General features: G+C 41.6%; 1 protein-coding gene across 7 annotated transcripts in view; it reads right to left on the reverse strand.

The window, feature by feature from the left end:
* Positions 1–4284: 4284 nt before the first annotated feature.
* Positions 4285–25237, reverse strand: part of LOC111158355 (putative ATP-dependent RNA helicase DHX57) — a 58633-nt gene continuing 37680 nt past the window's right edge. For all 7 annotated transcript variants that reach the window (XM_022520342.1, XM_022520340.1, XM_022520343.1 and 4 more), the window contains 11 exons: positions 23920–24016; positions 22952–23125; positions 22136–22336; positions 20624–20900; positions 18282–18377; positions 17815–17898; positions 15415–15549; positions 14459–14533; positions 12834–12968; positions 9535–9735; positions 4285–7838 (listed from right to left, as the gene is read on the reverse strand). In XM_022520342.1, the coding sequence (XP_022376050.1) occupies positions 7695–7838; positions 9535–9735; positions 12834–12968; positions 14459–14533; positions 15415–15549; positions 17815–17898; positions 18282–18377; positions 20624–20900; positions 22136–22336; positions 22952–23125; positions 23920–24016 (1619 nt within the window). In that variant the 3' untranslated portion in view covers positions 4285–7694. The remainder of the gene's footprint in view (positions 7839–9534; positions 9736–12833; positions 12969–14458; positions 14534–15414; positions 15550–17814; positions 17899–18281; positions 18378–20623; positions 20901–22135; positions 22337–22951; positions 23126–23919; positions 24017–25237) is intronic.

Here is a 25237-nt window from a genome sequence, read left to right on the forward strand (position 1 = left end):
TGAACCACCCAGGCGCTCCAGGATTTTTATTTTTTATTAACATATAATGTATTATTGGTTGCTCAACATATTTTTAAAAAACTTTATTGAGGTATTATTATAAAATTCATCCACTTGAAGCCTATAATTCAGTGATCTTTAGTAAATTGACAGAGTTGTGCAACCAGCACCGCAATCCTTTATTTTTTAAACATTTCCATCCCCACAAGATTCTGTATCTCATTCGCAGTGAATTCCCATTCCCACCCTCAGTCCCAGGCGACCAGTAATCTTTCCGTATTTGTGGGGTTGACGGTTCTGTTCGTATAAATGCGATCACACCGTATTTGGTCTTCACGTCTGGCTTCTTTCACCTAGCGTTAGGTTTTTGAAGTTCATCCGTGTAGCATGTAGCACAGGCTCCTTTTTATTACTGAATAATACTCCATGGTGAATATACTCCTTTTTGTTTATTCATTCACCATGGATATTTGGGTTGTTCCCAGTTTGGGGCTACTGTGGATAATGCTGCTGTGAACACTTGTGAGAGGTCTCTGTATGCACACAGATTTCCATTTCTCTTATGTGAAATACCTACACGTGGAGTTGCTGGATTTAAAAAAATATATTTTTTAAAGATTTTATTTATTTATTTGACAGAGATCACAAGTGGGCAGAGAGGCGGGCAGAGACAGAGAGGGGGAAGCAGGCTCCCTCCTGAGCAGAGAGCCCGATGCGGGGCTCGATCCCAGGACCCTGGGATCATGACCTGTGCCAAAGGCAGAGGCTTTAACCCACTGAGCCACCCAGGTGCCCCTGGAGTTACTGGATTACGTGATAAATTATGTCTAACTTTTTAAGAAACTCAAGCTATTTTCTGATGTGGCTGCACCATTTTACATTCCATCAGCAATGTATGAAGGCTCTAATTTTCTCTGACCCCTTATCAGTACGTGGTACTGTGATTCTAGAGGCTATGAAGTAATATTTCATTTGCATTTCTCTGATGACTAATGATGTTGAACATCTTTTCATGGGCTTCTTAAGCCATCTGTAGTATACTTGGTGAAATGTTTACTCAAGTATTTTGCCCATTTTTAAAACTGAGTTGTCTACTTGAGTTCTAAGAAGTCATTTTTTTTTTTTAAGATTTTATTTTAGAGAGAGAATGAGAGAGAGAGCATGAGAGGGAAGGGTCAGAGGGAGAAGCAGACTCCATGCTGAGCAGGGATCCTGATGCAGGACTTGATCCTGGGACTCCAGGATCATGACCTGAGCTGAAGGCAGTCTCTTAACCAACTGAGCCATTCAGGCACCCAAGTTCTAAGAAGTCTTAATATATTCTAGATACAAGTACTTTACCGAAATATAATTTGCAAATACTTCCTCCCAGTCTGTGGCTTGTCTTGGATTTTCTTAATGATGTTTTTGAGCTGCAGAAGTTTAAGAAATTGATTTACCAATTTTTTTTCTGTTATGGTTCATGCTTTTGGTGTTTGTGGGTAAGAACTCTGCCTAATTTAAGGTCACATAGATTTTCTAATGTTTTATTTTTTAATTTTTAGAGTTTATTTGAGAGCACATGTGTGATTGAGGGGAGGGACAGAGGGAGAGACTGTCAAACAGACTTCCTTCTAAGCACGGAGCCCAAGGTGGGGCTCCTTCCAATGACCCATGAAACCATGACCTGAACTGAAGCCAAGAGTTAGGCACTTAACCAAGTGAGCCACCCAGGTGCCTTCCAAATACAGTGGGTCACGATCCCAGGGTCCTGGGGTCGGACCCTGAGTCAGGCTTCCTGCTTAGCGGGGAGCCAGCTTTTTCCTCTGCTGCTCCCCTTGCTTGTGCTCTCTTGCTATGTCAAATAAATAAGGTCTTAAAAAAAAAAATCTGCCTTCAGCTCAGGTCATGATACCAGGACTCTCGGGTCAAGCCCCACATTGGGCTCCCTGCTCAGCAGGGAGTCTGCTTGTCACTCTCCGCTCCCTTTGCCCCTCCCCCACACTCATGCTCACTCTCTCTCACTTGCTCTCTCAAGTAAATTAATAAAATCTTTAAAAAAAAAAGCACATCTAATTGCTGAATGAGATGAGATCCTTAAAAAGCAGAATTAAGACTTGGTCAAAGCCATTAGTATCCTTTGTTTTAATTTCAACATATAGGGATCTAATTTCTTTAAAACCTTCAAAGGCTGGGGGTAAATTATGCTCCTGATAGAATTTATTCAAGTAAACTTTATTCCTCTATTGTCCTCTTTCCGGTGTCCTAGTTTATCTTTGTATCCTGAGTTCCTAGGGTGGCCGGCACATAGCACCTGCTTCAAATGTTGGTTATGTTGAAATTAAGAGCATAAATGTGGGAGGAATTTCTGCAACCCCAAAATGGGTCTCAAACTAGCCACGTAGCACACATTAGTTATAAACTGGACAATCAGCCTCCTTGTTAACTAATCAGATTGCATGCTTCAATTAATCCGTCTTAGCCATGCTTACTGTGGAAAGGATGGCATAAAGAGTTATGGGCCAGAAATAATGGGGACAGCTGGAGTTTAAATGGGAAAGTGCACAGGTGAATTTCAGAGACAGAAGGGCGGCATTAACAGAAACGTCTATAATTATGGATTATTTTGTGCTGGGTCTATAATGAATGGATTAGTTTCCTCCTCAGATGGGATTGTCCCTTGGTGCCCATGATCTAGCATGGCCCCTATTTGTAAAGACATCTGTCTGAAGATCATAACACATCTCTGACTTTCAGTCCGGTAATCTTACTAATAATCAAGTCCTAAAAGAAACTGTTTGTTTTTTTTTTTCCCCAGTTCAAACAATAGGAGGATTACTGAACCCAAAAATTACAGTTCCTGATTAGGCTTCATGTTAGATTTCAACATTTTACAGTTATCTACCAATAGAGCTATATACTCCCATCCCCCTTCTTAAAACCCTATTGGTGTTATATAAATTGGCCAAAGGTTGGACTCTGTTCAGATAACAGAATGATAAAGTAAGGGTGTGTGTATTTCAGATATCTAATGTGGGCCTAAGTGTGAGAACTTGAGTTTTGCAAGTGGAAAATGTTAACAGTATTAGTGTCGCATACTAATTGTATTTTCAAAATACATTTTAACTTATTTTCACATTTTCAAAATGTGATATTTACAAAAATGAAATTTAATGGTAGAACATGTTTTTAAAAGAACTGTATCCCTACCCATCTGTATATAGCTTTTCCCATTGGTACATATAATTTCCTCAGACCTTGAGTACTCTGCATTTGGTAACAACATGATGGACTCCTATGCTCTTATTCACACAGTACATGTTGATTAGGGTTGATTTAGGCCTAATTTTCAGAGACAACTGTGGGCATAATTTATATGATTAGTAACTAATAGCTAGACATTTTAAGTAGTCACCTATCTCATTTTGTTTAAATAGGTTCTCTCCACCTTGGCACTACTGACATTTTGAACTGGGTATTTTTTGTTTGAGGAAGATTCTGTGCATTGTAGGATACTCAGCAGCATCTCTGGCTTCTAACCCCTGGATGCCAGGAGTACCCCCCAATCCCCACTCAGTTGTGACAACATCTCCAGATGTTGCTAAATGGGCCTTGGTGGGCGAAATTGCCTCCAGTTGAGGACCACTGGTTTAAAACAAGCAAAATACACATTTGCTCCTGTGAGGAAACTTCTTTATAGCCTTTGTACATGGTAAGATCCTCTATTATAGTTAATCAACCTCTACGGACAAATAAAGTCTTACTTGAATGGTTAACACATACTTCTAATACACTTGAAACTTAGGGATGGAATGAGGCAAAACTTATTAGAAGGGACGCTCAGTAAGTAAATGAGTCTTTTGGGCTATGTTATCCTGTCTTGAATCACTGTAGAAGAAAATCGGCCAGGGATACTCTCCCCTTTATAAAAATAAGCTCATTTGACTTGAAAGGAAAATTACCTCCTTCAGGCCATTTTTAGTAAAACCTAGGTTGGAGGAGGTATCAGTGACTGCATTTTTCTGCATAAGGAATAATAATAACAAAACCCCTCAGTTTGAAATGCTTCTGCTGAAAATGTTTATTAAATACATTATTACACCATATTTAGGAATATTGTATTTGTAATGTCAGGGTCATCATCTCAAATACATTGTTGGTATGTATGGGAAGTTGCCTTTTTAAAAAAAAGTATTTATTTACTGAGAGAGAAAGAGCCCATAAGCGGGGGGCACAGGCAGAGGGAGAGAGGGGGAGAATCTCAAGCAGACTTTGCTGATCACAGTGCCCAATGTGGGGCTCGATATCACCACACTGAGATCGTGACCAGAGCCAAAATCAAGAATGAGACATGAGCCCCCAGCTGTCCCTGGGAAGCAGCTTTTTCAAACCAACCCCTCATACTGTCTTTTGTTGCAATTTGTTTCTTTCCTAAAAAGTTGGAATACAGATGGAGAAATCCAGTAAATGGATTCTAAGCCATCCTCCTCCTAGGTCTCTCCTGGCTTGTTTACTCAATTCACTGGGTTGGAACTGACTCAGGAGTAAATGTGGGGATGGCCCCTGTTGGGCTAAGATGGGGCAGAGGCTGAACTGTCTGTGGGAACCAGTTCGTGTTTGGGCTGCTGTCCTGTATCTTTATGAAATATCGATGGCCCTTACTCCTGGTGGCTCATATCAGGCGAGTGATTTCCAGCACAACTCTTTCTCCGCTCTTTGACAAAGCAAATCATTAAGACATCTAAGATTTGAAAGCACCTTAAGGATTAGTGATTGGCTATAAATCTTACTGAAGACCAATCTCTTTGATATATGGTTTTGGGGGTATTAACTTTGAAATGGCAAGAAAAAAGTCTCTCCTGTTAATGCCTCATTGTGATTAATAGTTTACACAGTCATTATATAGCTTTACACGTGTGAGACTTAAAAAGAATGGAAGAAGCCTGCCACTCTGGAACAGTCTGAAACGATTGCTGGGACAATACACCGTGTTAGCTGTTTCTACATTGTTTCCACCCGAGGCACTGTACTGTGGGTACTCAAGTATTGACAGAGTTTCACGATCAAAATTTAACTTCTGAAAACAATAGATCACCCTGTATTTATTAACTGGCTAAAAATTTCAAGCAAACTTTCCCCCTGCATTTGGGAGAAAATAAGCCCTAGGCATTCTGCTTAATTCTAGCATGACTTAGGAGGAAAGAGCCAACATGTGCCTAGGCTTGTTTAAGCATAATGGCAATGTGAGCATAATTATCACGCCCCCAGGGATCCTCATTTATGTGGCAACAAGGTGATACCCATAAGACACCCTCCAAGTGAGATGCCTGAGCGCCCCAGCTCAGCCCAGCAATTGAGAAACACAAGAGTGCCGTTCTCAAAAAGCCAGCCTGGGCCACATCAGAAAACCACACCCTCGGTCCCAATTTGCTTACATTTGCTACATTTTAATTTTACAAAGTACTTTCACAAGGTCTTATTTTATGATAACCTCTTAAGGACATATTCCAACCACTGCCTAGAAAGGAAAAAGAACATTTACCATATGCATACAGATCCACAGGCTGTGTGTGCGCTTTGGTGTATTAGTTAAACTGCCCGAATAATAGAATGGGAGGATAAAGACCAAAGTTCATTACTTGTCAGGGAGTCTGAATTGTAATATTCAGATACGGAACTCAAGGAGGAAGAAGACAAAACTAGTGCTTTGCCAACCTATGACCACCTCTGCAAGAATGTTTACCTATTCTCATTTCCTGAGAACTCCCCATAGACCCAGATTACAAAACCCCAATGCAGACTAATTTTGTAGCAAGTACTTTACCAATATTGTTCCCTAGCTAGATTCCAGTGAAACAAATACTGCAGACATTTACAACATTCACAGAATTCTCCATAAAATGAACATTAAGTGCTGACCATCTTGCTGGGGTTTAGAAATCCGATTTCACCGTGAAATGCCATATTGCATTCTGACCTTCAATTGTGAAGTCATCCTGTTTCATTGACTTCATAATTTTACTGCTAGGGCTTAAGAAGTTTGGTTTTGGCAGGGAGGATTTTCTTACTCAGTGTCTTCAGTCAAGGCTTCCTGATCTCTTCCACATTCTGGCACATCTGTGGAATGAGTTGTGCATTTGTGTGTGGCTACAAGTAACCAGCCCAAGGATAGCTTCCCCTGAGGGGAGCGATTTCTCAGCGCTCAGGATGGAAAGTTGTGCAGTTTACTCCCCGCTGTGTGCTCTGCTGCAAACCCACGTGGAAAGCTGCAGGTCTGCTTGGGCAGAGGTCTCTGGGGGCGGGGGGGCAGCCAGCATCAGCTCCACTGTAGCACCGAGAGTCAGAACTGGTTCCAAAAGATGTTTTAGAGGGTTAGTGTGGTCGTCTTCATTTCTCCTGAGCAGTTCTGTAATGTGAGCCTGGTTTCCGTTGCGAGTCAGAATTTGAATACTGCAGGTGCTATGCATATGCGTGTTTTTTAATTTAAAGTGATGACGTGAATTAATGCCTTTTAAACAATACTACTTAGAGTCTAAGCTCTTCGAGCGCGCCAAGGCTTAAACACGCTGGGCAATGACCGTTTTGGACAGCCTAGAAGGTTTCCTCAAAATTTAACTGAAATAATACTGCGAAAAGTGAACGCCCTTCACTGTGGTGGTTCTGCTGATTAGTTTGAATTCCATCTATAGTATAAAACCTGCAGTGACTACCCGAGCGCCACACAAACGTAAGAATATTTTTTCTACTCAGCTCTCTGCGATGCTTCCTGGCCACACGGATAAATGCCTAGAGAAAATATCAATGTACTGATAGTTTTTCAAAATGCTAGCTCTCCATTCACCTAAGTGGTGGCTGAAAATAAGCAGCCTCCTGGAAGATATTTTTATGGCTGAAAATCTGACACTAGCATGGCAACCTTTTCTACCTCGACTGTGCCAAGTCTGCTCTGAGAAGACCGTCAAAATTCCTCGCTGGGTAATGTGCAATGTGGCCATTAGATCTGGGTGTTCCTAAGAAAGAGCAGAGATTCCTAAATGGAAATCCAAAAACAGAACAAAGACACCTAGACTCTTCTGCTTCTAAGAAGAAGAATGGTAAGGATAAAACCAGCTTGCACTTTAAAAACAAATAAGAGCTCTTCAGGTTTTTTAAGGCTGACCTTTAATGAGTAAAATAAAAATCCCTCACAGATCAAGTTTAAGTTTACTTCGTAGCTAATAGCCTAAAATGAAATTTTAATTTTTCTTGCTTACATGATTTTTTGTCCTCTATTCTAATTTCTTTCAGATGAGCTTTTACGATAGAGAAAAAATTCAGTATTTCTCCTCATGCTCCTATCTCACCCCAGTAAAAAAGGAGAAAAAAAATACATAGATTAAAACCAAATCGTATTAAACATTCACTTTTGTGTGATGAGGTGAATTTCATTCACTTCGGGATAGTCACAGAGAAAAACACAGGCAAGCCGGTTTCTTCGACTGCCTCCCACGGACACTCCAAATTGTGCTGGGAGTGTCCTTGTTCTGTCAGAAATACTCAGTCTGGGAACCTTCCCTAAAGGTGTGCGGTGCCTCAGGGCCTGCACGGTGCCTGCCCTGGGCTCCTTCACCGGGGCAGCCCTGAGCGCGGAGCCTGCCTGGAGGGAGAGGTGCTGCTGTTATTTCCCAGGTGAGCAAGAAGCAGGGGAATAGCAAGCACTCTCCTGACACTGGTCTTTATTGTGTGGTGACAAGTTTCACAATCATGCTGATGATCCGGGATCCTCGAGGACATGTACACAGATCTATGCTTGGGTTTTTTATCTTATCCTGGAGGAGCTGGTCAAGTTCACAACGGAGTTCCTTTACTAATTCGGCCACCTAAAATGAAAGTTGCAATGTGAGCAGTGATTGGGGCACCAGGGGAGGAAAGGTTAGTAAAGGTAAGGTCCCACTGATGATTATCATTATCTAGATTTCCGGTAGTAATTTTAACTCCATGCGGGGGTGGGGAGGAGAAACTAAACACATTTTTATTCTAAAGGGCTTCTAAAATTTCTTGATGCAACTATAAGAACATTCGCTCAATGTCAGCTCTGCAATATAATAAATGAAAACTATTATAAAAAAGCTCCTCTAGCACATCTCATTTAAAGAAAAGATTAAATCTGGAAGAATGGCTTCTATGTAGTGTTCTGCAAATTAAAGCCTGGTCAACTTTTACAATTTGCTCCAAGAGGAGAAGCAGGAAAATGGAGAATTTAAAATGCTAGACATTAAACCAAAAAATCTGTAGCTTTGGGATACATTTGATGCTTTCATGGTAAGAAATAGCTCCACATTTTTTATGGCGTTTTCTTATGCTTCTGTGTGGTGGGCACGGAGAGGTCTTCCCAACATGGTTTGCTGCTCTCCGATCATGTGGCAACCGTGCAGTTTGCACCCCAACCTAACTCCAACAGGCTCACGCCATGAGCTTTGCCAGAGTGAATGACTCAGATCATCTGGGCCTTAGAGTTTATGACATTCCTTTGGCTAGAGAAATTGATTTAGGAGAGGAAGTTTCTTGTCTCCACTCCTGCATAGTTTGCCGCTGCACAGATGTGAGGCCTGGAGCTATGGCAGTCACACTGCTACCATGAGGTCAGCCAGGTTTTTGTCGTACTTGAGCTGCTGAATTAAACCAACCATGCCTGGCCTTCTAGACCTTTTCCATGCAAGATGGCAGATACCTGTCACATGTGGCCAATCTAATGGCAAGTTTGAACAGATGTGCTGTGAGTGTAAAGTACACCCAGATTTTAAAGATTTAGTATAAAAACCCAGTATAAAATATCTCAATAAATTCTTATACTGATTACATGTTGAAATTAAAACTTTTTAGCTGTATTACATTAAATAAAATTAAGATTAGTTTCACCTATTTTTTACATGTGGCTACTAGAAAAACAAATTATATATATGGCTCACATATTTTTATTGGACTATGCTGCTTTAGACTTTACAGTTAAATGTGCCAATAAATTCACATGAATGTTTGAGTCGGTGTTTCTGCTTCTTGCTACCTTTCTACCAGATGCAAATGTTAAAATGAATTTTTATTTCCTAAACATATATTCCTCCTTAAATGTTTCTGCAGAGATTCCAACAGTGAATATGTGAGACCTGAGAATAAAAGAATTCAGACCCGTTACCTTTACTTTTTCCTTAATGGTAGTGGTAGAATCAGGGTGATTTTTGTTTATTTTTGCTCATCTACATTTTCTGGTTTTTCTTTGGTGAACATGTGTTATTTGTACAACAATTAGGAAGGTCCAACAACTCACTCACGGCTTCTGTCCCAAACCCTTCACACCAGCCCAAACTGGGCTCCCCTCCCCATGCACTTCCCAGTCTCTCACTGAGCCTCTAGCTCCGGCCTCTGTCTAGCCTCGGTCGCTCTCCGTGTCCCACCGCCCCTCTCATCGTTCACTCTTCCTAAGCTCTGTCGTCCTCGGCCCCTGAAGGAATGCCCTCTACTTCACAGCACAAAGCCCCTCAGGGCCCACGCCTCACAGACAGGCCCACTAGCCCTTACCTGATGCGAAGCAGCTGCAAAACGGATCCAACCGTCATCCAAGGACACAATAAACTCCCCTCTCTGAAGCTGCACGCTCACTTGGCCTCCCCCGAACAGGACCAGTGGGTACACAGACACCACACTGCAGTCTCGAATGAACACCCGACTAGTTTTGATCTTTTCATGGTACACCAGGTAGGGGCTGTCAAAGTGTCTGACCTGGAACAGAAAACCTCAGATGATGACAGTCAGCCGGAGGGGAACCCCCCCTTCCACACACTGAAGCACCACCTGTCCGTGAACGACTCCCCTAGTTCTCTCCAGCCGGTACCTGTCCCCTAAGGCCAGGCTTCCACATGCGACTGCCTTCCTGGCGCCTCACCCTGGATACCTAAGAAGTACCACGTTCAAAAGGAATTCTTGATGTTCCCCTCCTGACAGTATTCCCCTCCCGCTCAGGACATGATTGTCCCATTCACCTCGCAGCTCACGTCCCAAATTAGAAGCCATCCTCAACTGTTCTTTCCCCTCCATCAAAATTATCATGAGGTCCTGTCGGTTCTATTTTCTAAAAACATAAGGAACTGACATATTCTCCCCACTGTGATAGTGACCACCTCAGCTCGGAGCATTACCGACTCCCCAGACCACCTCTGTGGCTTCCTTCGTGCTCGCTAGCCTTCTGCTTTCCCTCTTCAGTCTCTTTCCCACCCAGCAGCCACCGTGATCCCTTAAAAAGGTATGCTCAAAACCCTCCGGGGACTAAGAAGAAAACCTCAGATCCTTACCACGGCCTGTACCATGGCCCACGTGACCTGGCCCTGCCTGCTTGTCCCAGCACAGCTGCTCTTCTGGCTCCTCATGTCCCACTCTGCCTGTCCTGGCCGTTGGCCTGCGTCCCCCACCTCCCCCACCTCCCGCCAGCACGCCAGTGTGCCTCCCTCTTCATTTCCTCTGCTGGAATGTTCTCTCCTTAGATATCTCCATGGCTCGGCCTTCACTGCATTTAGGATCTGCTCAGTTTTCTCCTCAGAGAGCTCTTCCCTGACCACTCAGCAAAATGGCCCCTCTCCTGTCACTCTCAACCTCTTATTCTATTTCTTTTAGTAGCATTTGTCACTGACTTGAGATGATCTGTTTACTTGTTTCTTGCCTGTCTTCCTCAGCAGAACAGAAGCTCCCTGAGGATAGAGCCCTTGTCTGTCTAGTTCATCCACTGTCTTCCACAGCCTGCCACAGTGCTTGGCACAGAGGAGTCGCTAGTAGACACTGAACAGATGCATGAATAGTTTGGATTCATGGCATGAATGCCATGGTAACCTTGGAAGAGGAGTGGAGCTAACTCAGACCTCTAGCTCCTAAGTACATGTGCGGCTGAGAGACCAGATGACCTCCCAGACCTCAAATTCTTCTGGGCTTTAAGGAGACCCTTTTCATGCTTTGCAGACATGTTACTCAGTAGTTGCATGGGGCTGACCAGTCCTAACACTTCAAATTCTTTTCCTCCGTCCTCCTGTCCTCTTTTGTTCCATCTCCCCTCGAAGTTTTATTGAGCATCTGCTTTACGTTAGGCACCATGCTAGACATCGAGAATATAAAAATGCAGACATACAATTCCTGTCTTTAGGAATTTCACAATTCCACGAAGGAAATGTACCATAAACCATAAAATAATGTGATAAACACAACAGTGGATAAAATGCATGCCGCACGATGGCAGAACCGGAAGTAAAAAGCAACTTTGAGGGAGAGCTTCCTCATGGAAGCTCAAAGGCTAGGAGCCTGCTGAGAATGAGAATGTCATTCCAGATCCTGAGGAAGTGTGTCCAACGTCATGGCACACAGAAGGACTGAGGGAGGAGCGGTGGGGGACATGGTACAGGAGGGGCAGGCACGCAGGGTCCCAGGAGCATTTGCAGGAGATTCCACACAGGAAGAGTTCTAAGCCAGGGAATGGCATGACTGAATGTGTGTTTTGCAAAGTTAATTTTGGCAGCAGGACCCAGAGAAAGGACTAAAAGTCAGATCGTGATAGCACTTTAGGCAGGAGACAGATGTTGGGGTTTGAACTGAGGAAGGGATGGTGGGAAGAAAAGGAGTAGGCCCATCCAAGAGTGTCGGAAGGTGTAACTGCTGGGACCTGCGGTCCAAATGGACTGGAGTAAGGAGAAGAGTGGCAGGGACCCTGTGACCGCAGGGCTCTGACTGGGATGGTGCCATTCACTGAGACAGGGAAGAAGAGAAGAGAAGAGGAAAGAGGAAGATAATGAGTCTGAGGTGACTGCCAGGCATCCGGCTGGTGAGCTCCAGCAGGAGCGCTCAGAAGAAGCCCAGGCCCTGAGACAGGGATCTGGGGCTCTGTGACAGCATGGAGGTGGCAATCCGAATCACAATGCCCTGAAGGTTTGGGAAGAGTAAACTGGAACATATGGAGAAAAGGAGGCCTACGGACAGAACCACAATTTCGGAGCGAAGGAAGAGAAACTAGTCAAAGAAGTGTCGGGGATGATCAGAGAGAGAGAGAGAGAGAGAAAGAAGAAAGTGGCATTTCAGGAGCAAAACCATATCAAAGATAGTTTCATGGGTGCCTGGGTGGCTCAGTTGTTAAGCGTCTGCCTTCAGCTCGGGTCATGATCCCAGGGTCCTGGGATCGAGCCCCACATTGGGCTCCCTGCTCAGCAGGAAGCCTGCTTCTCCCTCTCCCACTCTCCCTGCTTGTGTTCCCTCTCTCACTGTGTCTCTCTCTGTCAAATAAATAAATAAATAATCTTAAAAAAAAAAAAAAAAGATGGTTTCAGGACAGGAGGTTAGTGCTGTCTAATACTACGCAAGAGTCAAGTTTGATGAGGACCAGGGGGAGAGAATGTGTTCTCTGGGTTTGACAACTAGGAGGCCATGTGTAACCTGTGGTGAGTTGAGCAGAGCAGTGGGAGCGCAGCCCCGCAGCGGCAGCAGCAGGAGGAAGAAGCACCCAGGAGGCGCCATCGGCAAGTTCAGGCCGTTCCCTTTAAGACACACATTTAGTGATGCAGTTACAGCCTGACTTCTTAAGAAATGACTGCTGTAGAGAAGCAATTATACATCTGAAAGCGGGTTTGAGCATTTTCTCAGTATCCCGTAGAATTTTCTTAACATGGAAATAGTCTTTCCCCAGACAGTCCGATTTCTAGTCTATTCATGCTTATTCAACCTTCCCCAAGTCAGTGGTGCTGCCGGGACAGAGAATGATGGAAGGAGGTTGGGCTGACTTGAAGGGACTGTGCTGCTCTCCGTGAGGCCTGCCATATGTAAATGCAGGTGTACCCCACCATTCCGACCTGATAGTTCACTGACGAAGGGTGGATGTGCACGTAGCCATCGTTCTTGGTGACAAACTTCAACTCCTCTGCTTTGGGTTGCATTCTGACAGCTCCGGCACTGGTCTTCTGCAATTTCCCTTCTGGGCTTTTCACCTAAACAACAGGTATTTTTGGCGGGGGCGGGGGGGGAGCGGATAATTACACACACACACACACACACACACACACACATATTTTTTTTCCATGCAAGTATTAGGAAAGAAGAAGAAAATAATGATATCCTGTAATCACACAATTAAGAAATAATTAGCACTATATTTGATAAACATTTTAGTTTTTAGTCCTAGATTTGTTTATATACAGAAACAGAGAAACTATAAATGTATGACATAAAAATATACACGCATTGAAACTAATGTAGGATCATTTTCTCCAATCTACTTTTTAAACTTAATACATTGAGAACATCTTTCCACGTTGTTAAATATTTTCTTAAAACACAATTCTAAATGGCTGACCTAGTTATAAAGATCTAAAATAAATTTCGCTAATAAATTCCCTCTTATTGGTACTTCAGACTGTTTGCAATTATAAACAGAACTAGAATGAACATTTGCTTTGCTGTACCTTTATGCATATCTGTAATTATTTCCTAACAAATCAGTCCTCAGAAATGAAATCTAGAATGGGTGTATCAATTTATACTCCCACTAAGAGTGACAGGGTTCATTGTGGAGGGCTTCTGACAGCACGAGTATTATAATTTTTAAAAACCTGTGTCACATCATAATCACCCAAAGCCCGTAGTTTACCTTAGGGTTCGCTCTTGGTCGTGTATATTCTATGGGTTTGTGTAAATGTAAATGATGTGCACCTATTACAATGGTATCATACAGAATCTTTTCACTGCCCTAAAAGTTTATGCTCTGCCTGCTTTATTCTTCCCAGTCCTTGGTTTTGCTTTTTTTTTTTCTCTATCTCCATACTTTTGTTTCAAATGGTTTTTTAAAATAAAGTTCAAATGGTTTGAAAAGCATGCAAGTACTGAATCTCTGTACCAGAAATTCATCAGCAGATGTCAACTGAGCATTTAACAAAATGTTAAATGAGAAACAATTTAGCACTCAGACAAACTCTTAGTCTTTCTAGGTTTGGCAAGGATTGGATAATTAAAACTTAGGTAAAAGTCCAATAGCACATAGAGGAGGGTATTCCAGAAGGCTGGCCATAGGTGGTCCCACAGCAGAGCCCTGGCTCGTTTGATTTTGTTCTCATCTAACTGCAGTCCTGAGCAGAGGCCAGAGGAGAAACTGTAGTAGAACCAAACTTCTGTCTAATATAGAAGGCTAGTTATGCACAGGTTACCCGGCTGGGTGACATTTATGTCCATTTAAATTTTTAGAACATCATAATATGTCAGAAGGATTAAAAAGGCACCTCATTTTATAAAATAAATGTGTTCTTGAACAATGTATCTGAACAGATTTGGGGAACTGAAGGACTGGAAATGTATACAAAGTTTAAAAGGCTCTGTGCGTCTTTGTAGGTGTCTCTTTAACATGGTTAATGTGTATGTCTTAGCTTATGTCCCTTGGCTACAGATCAAACAAGAAGTGGGAGAACCTAGGAAAAATGTTTGTTACCTGCACTACATTTGGATAAAGAGCAGCACACAGCATTGCTGATATCAGCTTGGGATTCTCAGCATTGGAGTTTGCCTATGAGAGAAAGACAGCATTGATCTTATCAGTAATGTGGCTACCTCTGTTTGTACCCTGGAATTTACCATTATATTTCATTTGATTTCGGTCTTAAAACAAAACTAAAATACCTAGTTTCTATATTTTTGCTAGAAAAATTCCTTCTTTCTAAGTGAAAAGTAAGACTACTGGACCATATTCACATAGGATGTACTCCAAGAAGCCCACAGTAGCTCTGGGTCCCTGCAAAGCAGTTACAAAGCCAGTGTGCCCAAGGCTCAGGCCAAGATGCTCATGATCTGCAGAAAGTACTAACTGCACTGGGAACAGAGCAGCATCAGGTTCTTCTTGAAGAGGCGTTCTTCCTGTGGTCATATAAAAAAAAAACTATCCCCGGTTGGAAAAAGGCTGGTGTGATTTAAGAAGACATTATTGAAACATCTATTTCACCTCTTATAGGCTTATCAAGAACCGGTGTGGGGACACCTGGTGGTGCAGTTGGTTAAGCATCCGACTCTTGGTTTCAGCTCAGGTCGAGGTGGGATCGAGCCCTGCATCAGGCTCTGTGCTCAGCTTGAAGTCTTCTTGAGTTTCTCTATCCCTCTCCCTCTGCCCCTCCCGCTTCTATGCCCCCGCTCTTTCTTTCTATCAAATACATAAATAAACCTTAAAAAAAAAAAAAAAGAACATGTGTGAAATTAAAAAAAAAAAGTAGAAAAATTAACAGAATTTAGCCCTCCTGTTTTTAGGAGTGTTACCTGATACTTATTTGTGGAAAGAAAATCAAGAATGGCATCAAGCCCACTGCTCAGAGGGCTTATATGAAATATTAAGTGAGTTAATATACTATCTGTGTACTAATTAAAGATAAATAAAAGAACTAACTACACATTCGTTACCTCTTCTCCTGTGGCGTCCAAGATACCATCTCCTCCTTGGGCTCTTTTCTCAATTTCCCTTGCTCTGAGTCCCTCCTTTACAAAGCCTATATCTGATAACAGTTCAGTGAATTGTCGTTTGAGGCTGGCCATTTCCTGAAAGAAGTGGGGAAAAAAAAACAACACTTTTTTTTCCCCCTTTAAAAACTCATTCATTGGATTTGGGGTAGGTCTGACTTCTCTGGCAATCCTTAGAACAGCAAAAAAATATAGTTTACTTTGGACCCCCAACTTAAGGTGCTGTGACATTGTCTAGTTTTTCCTACTTACATTTCTGCTCTGGTCCCCTTAGCTTCTCCCTGGAGCCTAGAATGGTTAGTGTTCTTTCTCAATGGATGCAGAACACCCAGTTCAGAACTTACTTTCTATTACCTTGTGATCTCTCTGGCTCACATCTCTTCCTAGGAATAAGGACATTATTATGTGGTTTGGATTTGGATCACATAATACCACTTTGTGTAGCTGAGCACAAGTGTGAAAAAGAAAGGAACAGAACTCTTTCTCTTCTGGCCATACTTCAAATAGAGTATCAGAAGATAGAGAAGGCGGTAAGGACAGTCGAAGGAACTGTGAGCCATGCAATACTCTCCTGTCTCTTGATGACAGCTTAAGTATTTTCTTGAAATGCCTCACGTACACATGGATAACATGGCAAAATATAGCTAGGACTTCTCTATTATGACAAGGTTTTCGTTGATAAATCTTACTCTCTTTAGTGAGAAGAGGGAACTCTGATGGACATTTCAGATCACAGCAAAATGTACATACATCCTGAAGAAAATGAATACGTTTCACAGGAAATGTAATTTGAAGGAAATATCATTTTACACTTAAATATTAATAACTTGAGGACATATCTGCGACTGCACCTTCCACATAACATACCCTCCAGACCAGGGGTTCTCAAGCCTGGCTGCATACTAGAATCCCTTGGTGCACCCAACGACGGCAATACACAGATGTTCAGGCCCCATTCACAGAGATCCAGATGTACTGCCTGGAGGGGAACTGGGCATTTTTATTCATTTATTTTGTTAAGCCTCCTCAGGTAAATCTAATGTGCAGCCAGGACTGAAAGTTACTGTTTTTGGTGTCCTGAGGACAAAGCTAGAGCCTGTGTCCTCTTGCGATGCCTCAGGGTAGTACACCTCAAGGCAGACGAGAACGAAGGTGAAGAGCAGGATTTGAAGTCTTCATTTTAATAACCACATTCATTCACTTCTGCACTTCTTCTATCGATCTTGACTGAGTGACAACTGTGTGCTAAACACTGTTCCGGGCACTCGGGCTACAGTGTCAAAAAATGTGGCAAGATCTCTGCTCTGAGGGAGCTTCTGGGATAGACAGTTTAGATAGATAAATAAATAAATGTCAGGTAGTGGTAAGCACTAAGGACATTAATTTTGTATTCTACTCCAGGACATCTTTTAATACGAAATCAAAGTCCTTCCCCTTACCCAGGCTGAAAATCTCTGAGGAAAACAGATGCTTTGTAAAGATGGGTACCGCCAGTATTCTGGCTTCTTCTACCACTGTGGAAGGCACCTACAACACTGTCACAACAGAGGACAGAGCCCTCTCCACTACGGCCCAGAAGATAAGAAACCTGCTTTTTCTGTGCACTCATTATTGACATCTCAGCCTCTGACAGACATAAGGAAAATGAATAAAACCTGGTTCAGTACTCATTCTCTGGTTTTGTGGAGAAAGTAAGGAGTTTGGTGATGGTCACAGACCGCTCTGAGAATATGATGGTCCCTCTCTCCAGAGTAAAGCACATATGTATAAGCATATGATTTTGCATATAATTTCAGGGGTTTATAGATCCAGATTAAGAATCCTTGGTAGAGGGGTGCCTGGGTGGCTCAGTGGGTTAAAGCCTCTGCCTTTGGCTCAGGTCATGATCCCAGGGTTCTGGGATCGAGCCCCGCATCGGGCTCTCTGCTTAGCAGGGAACCTGCTTCCTCCTCTCTCTCTGCCTGCTTCTCTGCCTAGTTGTGATCTCTGTCTCTCAAATAAATAAATCTTAAAAAAAAATAGAATGCTTGGTAGAATTCCTAAAAAAACTGACATCTGGTGAGCAGCAATCATCACCGTGTCTGTATTCTTCTAACCTCCACATTAAGTAAGCACAGATTCACTGAAAAGAGGAAAAGTGGGTCAGTTGAAAGGTTCAGTGCAGAAGGCCTCAGGTCAGAGGATGTAAAACAGGAGTGTGTTTTATACAACAGCTGATAAAGCCAAGCATATTCCAGAAATGACACTTTCAATGTTGAAGCAGGGAGACAAAGTTGCAACACCCTCTGGCGTGGGGCTATAACAGAAAATGAACAAAAACAAACCTGCATAGAAACAACTCACCTGAAGAACTCTTCCAGACAAGAAGTTCTGTCTGCAGTAATTGTAACTTGCACGCATTCCTTCTTTTGTACTTAGCTGCCATCCCTAAATTTGGAAGAAAATAAAAGTGAACTGACTCTTTAGTGCCAATTCTGGTCATACACCTCAGCTATTAAGTTGTGTGTGTGTGTGTGTACACACACACAGATATATATGTATACATATACATAGTTATATGTACACATAAATATACAGTTATATGTATATATATCTATATATAACTTAATAGCTGAGATGTATGACCAGAATATATATATTATATATAATTATATATTTTATTTATATATTATATATATAATTCCTTTATATAAGAAAATATTATATATTTTAATATAATATGCAATATATAATTATATATATAATAGTTGAGGTATATGACCAGAATATATATATATATATGTATAATATATATATATATATACACTTACCTTATATGCTCGTAGAAGAGCCAGATAGTCGCTGTTTGCATATGCAAATTCTAGCTTTTTCTGGTTAGCTTCCTCTTTTTTATCCCAGGGAGACACCTAAAGGAGGAAAACCAGGTTTGAAGAGCACATTTTACTGAGGCCTTTCTTTCTTTCTTTCTTTCTTTCTTTCTTTCTTTCTTTCTTTCTTTCTTTTTATTCTTGAAGAATTTATTTTTAAATAATCTCTACACCCAATGTGGGGTTCAAAGAACTTACAACTCCAAGATCAAGAGTTGCATGCTATACAGACTGAGCCAGCCAGGCGCCTCATGAATTTTGACAAGAATGCCAAGACCATTCAATGGCGAAAGAATAGTCTTTTCAACAAATGGTACTGGGATGCTTGAATAGTCATATGCAAAAGAATGAAGTTGGATTCTTATCTCTTATCTCATGCAATTTACAAAAATTAACTCAAAATAGACCAAAGGCCATAATGTAAGAGCAAAAACTATAACACTCCTAAGGGGGCACCCGGGTGGCTCAGTTGGTTAAGCATCCTATTCTTGATTTCAGCTCAGGTCACAATCTCAGGGTTGTGAGATCGAGCCCCACGTCAGGCTCCACGCTGAGCGTGGAGTCTGCTTAAGATTCTCCCTCTCCCTCTGATGCTACCCCCTGCTAAAAAATAAGTAAAAATGAAACTATAAGCCTTAGAAAAAAAACATAGGGATAAATGGGATAAATCTTCATAACTTTGGATCTGGCAATGGATTTTTTTTGAGTGTAGTTGACACACAGTGTTATATTAGTTTTAGGTATACAACATAGCGATTTGACAAGTCAATAATTGATACCTTATGCTATGCTCACCACAAATGTAGCTACCACCTGTCATCATACAACACTGTTACAATATTGTTGACTATAGTCTTTGTGCTGTGCCTTTTATTCCCAAGACTTATTCTGTAAATGGAAGCTTCCAGTCCCCTTCAGCTATTTTGGCAATGGAGTCTTTTTTGGTATTTTGTATTTTTTTTTAGGATTCTTAACTATGACAATGGAAGCTCAAGGAACAAAAAACTGGATAAACAGGACTTCATCAAAATTAAACACTTCCGTGTTTCAAAGGACATATTAAGAAAGTGAAAAGGGTAACCCACGGAATGGGAGAAAATACATGCAAATCGTATTTCTCTCTGACCTGTTTCCAGAATATATAAACAACCCTAACAAATCAGTAATAAAAACATGAATAACCCAGTTAAAAAGTGGGCAAAGGATCTGAATAGACATTCCTTGCAAGAAGATATACAAATGGCAAACAGGCAAATGAAAAGATGTTTACTATCATTAGCCATTAGAGAAACACAAGTCGAAACTACAAATTCACACCCCCTAGGAAGATTATAGTTAAAAAAGTCAGATAATAACAAGTGTTGGTGAAGATGGGGAGAAACTGCAACCCTGGCTGGTGGAATGTAATGTGCAGCTACTCTGGGAAAAGAACTGGAAGTTCTTCAGAAAGTTCAATATAGAGTTACCATTTGATCTAGTAATTTTACTCCTAGGTATGTACCCAAGACCAATAAAAACATTTGTCTACATTAAAAACTTGTACATCAGTGTTTACCAGCAAATGTCCATCCAGTGCGGACAGAAAAACAATATGGGGCACGTCCATTCGAAGGAATATTATTAGGCAAAGAACGAAGTACTGTTTATGCTACAACACAGATGATCTTAGAAGCATTATACTAAGTGAAGAATCCAGTCACAAAAGACCATGTATTATTTCGTTAATATGAAACGTCTGGAAGAGGTAAATCTATGAAGACAGAAAGCCAACAGGTGGTCGCCCAGGGCTACAGAGGATGAGAGAGAGGGAAAGGGGAATGGCTGCTAAGGGGTTTCTTTATGAGGTAATAAAAATGTTCTAAAACTGACCATGATGAGGACCACATAAACTAAAAACTACTGGAGGTATAACTTAAATGGGCAAATTGTATTTTAAGAAAGCTGTTTAAAAAAAAAGCAGTCCAATGTATTTACTGCCTTTTAAAGTCATGCTGGGGCACTTTTGCTTGCTTGCATTTTCTGATTTTTCTTTAATGCGCAAGGTTGGAGCAGATACAATAAAACGCCCATTTAGATTCTTTCAGTAAATTGGATCTTCAGTTCTTAACCTTCATTTGAGGCATGGATTTCTTTAAGGATCAGACAAGTTATAGACATTGTGACCTAAGACTTCCCATCTATCGTCCTCACAAGAAAACGTGTGGGGAGGCTCACATAACCCTGAAGCCCCCATGGTCCCCTTAGAGACCCGTGGACTCCAGTTTAGATGAATGGTGTTTACTTACAAAAGGAGACTTAAAAGCCAAACTGGCAGCAATGGTGAGGGCAGGATCCAGACAGCGGAAGATAGACCCAAACAGCATCAGTTTGCCGATTCTCACATCCACGGGCAGAGAGGCCAAGTGATACCCTAGGGGGGTCAGCTTTTCATCTGGAGTTAATGCTCCTAAGTCTCGTAATCGTATTTTTGAGGCGCGGAGAGAGTCAGTGTGCGGAGGCTCAATGAGCCGAGAGAACACAGACTGGAGATTGTGAGTGCTAAACATCTCTAAAATTTTAATTCTACAAAAAGAAAACAAAATAGTAATTTGTCCATTTTATTTCTGGAGAGATGACACAGAGAAGTAAGCTTCTTTCTTGAACAAAAATAGTTGATAATTTCCCAGACATATGTTTTCATAAGCTGACAATGCTAGTTTAAATACATTTTCTTTGTCTTTTTTTTCTGCGGGGGGAAAAGGCCAAGGGGGAGGGAGAGAGAGAATTTTAAGCAGACTCTGAGCTGAGCATAGAGCCCGAAGTGGGGTTTGATCTTCCCAACCTGAGATCATGACTTAAGCAAAATCAAGAGTTGGGACACCCAACTGACTGAGCCACCCAGGTGCCCCTGAGCTGTTTTTAAATCATATGTACTATGTGATTATATTTTCCCCTTTTTCATCCTCCCTCATGGGTCATTCAACTTTCAAAGATTTCTCAAATCCCTTTGCTCCTCTTCATTTGCACCATTACTACCTTAGTTCAAGACAATTGCTTGCCCAACTTCTTAAGACCTGACTGTGGACACTTCAAAGCGAGGCCTGGGTCTTGTATCCTATCTCTAGTGCTTAGCTCAACCCCTGGCAAATGGAAGGCTTTCAAAATATACCTGCTGGATAAAAGGAGAGCTATGACATCTTTGTATAAGTAACTCTTTTTGCTTTGGGTTATTATTTTATGGGCATACTCCCTCAAAGCAGTGCCTGGGTCAGAGGGCAGGGATAGTGTGAGTTCTTACATAATGCCAACCACATTTCAACCACCAAATGTTGCCCAGCTTCAGTAACACTGAGTTTGATCATTCATTTATTAAATCCCATTTTATGGTATTTGTTCTTCTTTGTTCATCGGGTAAATGAGGGTGTTTTTCAAGTTGTTTTTGTTCACTTCGCCCTGATAATGAGGCTGTAGATTTTTTTTTTTTTTTACCTTTGATGATTTAATATTGGTGTTGCCCCTAGCAGAAATTTCTTGATCAGTTAGATTACTTTCCTGAGTTACAAATGTATTCCTAAGCTCTACTTTAGGGCCATTCTTTGCAATGTAAGAGATCTTCATGTGCAGAAAGTTACAGTGAATGGTACACTGAATGGTAACACTGTTCAGTACAGTGAATGGTAACACTGAAGAGCTCTTCCTTTGCAAATGAGTGAGTTCATCCATGTCCACTCTCAGCAAAATGTTCTAAGAAGAACACACGGGACTTAGGTGAGAGACGTGGACCTTCCAGAAGCCAGAACATAAAGATCAAGGTGTACCTCAGACACAGCTGCTCCAATGGCACTCTTTGAATCTCTGGAAGCTGCTGCTTTAACAGCTGGTGATTGAAGTGATGGCTGGTGAATAAGTGGAAGCAGACCCCAGAGGCAACACGGCCTGCTCGACCTTTCCTCTGCAGAGCATTGGCTTGAGAGACGAAAGTATCTTCTAGGCTCTCCATTCCTTTGCTGGCATCATATCTACAGAGGAAAAGAAAATGGAAAAAGGAACTATTTTATAAAAACATCCTACTGAGCATGGATAGAACAGATGCACCACCTTACTTCCACCGAAAGACACGGGTCCTGTGTGTTCTTGGATATTTCAGTCCGTGGCGGGAGCAGACAGCACAGATTTCAGTGGCATTAGATGTTGGTGAATTATATACAGTTCCTTTCCACAGCCTTTTCTTTTTTTCTTTTTCTTTTTTATATTTATTTGACAAATAAAAACTGTATGTACTTAAGGTACACAATATGATGTTTGGACACATATGGGTATACTGTGAAATGGTTACGACAAACTAATGAACACAGCCATCACCACCTAGATCACCTGTTTTTCATTCAAGCACATGGAAAGCATATGAAAAAAAGTGAGAGGAAAAAGAACTACTTCCAAGGTAAAACCTGAAAATTTCCACCACGTGTGACTCTAAGACTACGGTCCTGGTACAGATCACTCAGATATACCCACAGTTTTCATAAAACATTTTTTCAAATGGCAATCCGTGTAGCTTAAGAGCATCGGTCATTGCCACATCAGCCTCACCGAGACATCTTTAGCCCTCCTCTTACAGTGCCAAAGGAAAATACCTCTTCTCTTTCATTTTCCCGGAATCGATGACATAGACAACATCGTCGATGGTTATGGATGTCTCTGCAATGTTGGTGGAAATGATGATCTTGGTTACACCCGCAGGGGGTTTTACGAACACTGCCTGCTGCTCTTCACTGGATAAAGATGAATGAAGTGGGTGCACCACACATCTGAAAGAAAACAGAAGCACATTCAGTGTTCTAACACACAAGGCTGAAACTGGATTAATGGTGGGTGAATTTCTATTAAAATTAACAATTGGCCTCCGAGTGTCAGCAGCTTCTCTACAACCTGCCCTCAGGGCCCAGCTTCTCTAAATGAGAAGGTTCCTTATGAGCCTTACAAAACGTGTACTCAGGACTATGAACTAGAAACCCTACACCACCTTGGGAAAAAATGGAGTATAACTCAGTAGTATAGTCAAGAGGACTAAATAGTTGATATTGTACGAGTAACAAGCCTAGAGCACACTAACAGTAGAGAATTATTTTTCCTCTGTCTTGAAATTCAGAGAATGAGATGCAGAGACAGTGACTTATGCTAAGAGACTTCCTCCTTGTGCTTCTAGGGAGCGTTCATCTCTTCAGTACTTGTCCCCTTAGATATGAAAATGCACATCTGGAAAAGAAGCTGTTACAAATTACTTTTTTCTCAAATGGCAGCACTTCTTTGTTGTTACTTACACTGGCTTCTCCCATCCCCTGTATGTGGCAACTGAAATTACATGCAATTTTGCTGAGTCACTACGCTAAGTGAAGAGAAATATTTTTATTTAATGGAATGGGAATGATTGATTCCCCGGAACAAATCGGTTTGCCTCCTTCCAGCTGGCATACACAAACATATGCTTGAGGAGTGACACCAGGGTCTAAAGAGCGTGATGGCTATCAGAGACCGTTCTGGTTATTTGTCTTTGCATGTAACTGCAACAGATGCGTAAGGATCTGGAAAGCAATGAACTTACCGATGACTGCGTCTGTTGTTGAAGAGAGAATTAGACTGTAGCTGTTCATACAGCATTTTGATTTCTGCTAGTCCCGGTAAAAATACAAGTATAGCACCTGGATACATAAAAACAATCAATGTGATAAATGCAGAAAAGGGAAAACAAGTATGGACTATAGAGCTATTTTAAATTTTAAAAAATATATAGTAATCTGAGATTTTTCCACTGTCAATTTTCTTTGTAAAGTCCCCAGGGATTTAAATGGATAGCAGTGTTTTTCATACATTTTTATTTATTTATTTATTTAATTTATTTGACAGACAGAGATCCTAAGTAGGCAGAGAAGCAGGCAGAGAGAGAGGAGGAAGCAGGTTCCCTGCTGAGCAGAGAGCCCGATGTGGGGCTCGATCCCAGGACCCTGGGATCATGACCTGAGCCGAAGGCAGAGGCTTTAACCCACTGAGCCACCCAGGCGCCCCTTTCATACATTTTCTGACTTAATTCCAAAACGAATGGGGTGGTATTATCCTCCTACAAGAGGAAAAACTGAAGTGCGGAAAAATGTAATACCTTAAGTTATACAAGAATCACGAGCAAAGAAAGCTCTTTAAACATATTTCTTCAGTGCATTGGCTACTGACATTGTTTCTATGGGAAGAGTTATCCTTCTAATCTTGTAAGACAGGAAGACTCTTCTATTAGTAAATAAAATCCATAAGCATTTTACTGGAAATGAGAAAAAGAAAATATAATTGGCTGGCCACCCTGAAAACCTAAATTCAGATATATGGGATTGATTGGAGAGGCAGCACAGTAGCTAACCGTACCATGTTAACATTTATGGGCTTTTAAATTTTACATTAAAGAAAATAAGCAGTGATAACTAATTATAGGATATTTCTGTGCCAAGCGTGGACACTCAGCAAGCCACCTTCTTTTGTGCTTTATCCCGAGAGGAAATCTTCACTAGCCCCTCCCTTAATCCCACAAATATTTATTGGGTGCCTGTGTCAGCTCTGTGCTGGGTTCGATGAAATATAAACCAAAGATCTGCCCACAAGGAACAAAGACCTATTATTTATCATAGTTATTTTCCTCACTAAGTAAATAAGGAAACTAAATTATTTAAAAAATGGAACCCTGGGGGGCACCTGGGTGGCTCAGTGGGTTAAAGCCTCTGCCTTCGGCTCAGGTCATGATCCCAGGGTCCTGGGATCGAGCCCCGAATTGGGCTCTCTGTTCAGCAGGGAGTCTGCTTCCCCCCACTCTCTGCCTGCCGCTCTGCCTACATGTGATCTCACTGTCAAATAAATAAATAAAACCTTAAAAAAAAAAA

The sequence above is a fragment of the Enhydra lutris genome, unplaced genomic scaffold (genome assembly GCF_002288905.1).
Source record: "Enhydra lutris kenyoni isolate GAN:26980312 unplaced genomic scaffold, ASM228890v2 scaffoldscaffold59, whole genome shotgun sequence".
NCBI classification, from domain to species: domain Eukaryota; kingdom Metazoa; phylum Chordata; class Mammalia; order Carnivora; family Mustelidae; genus Enhydra; species Enhydra lutris.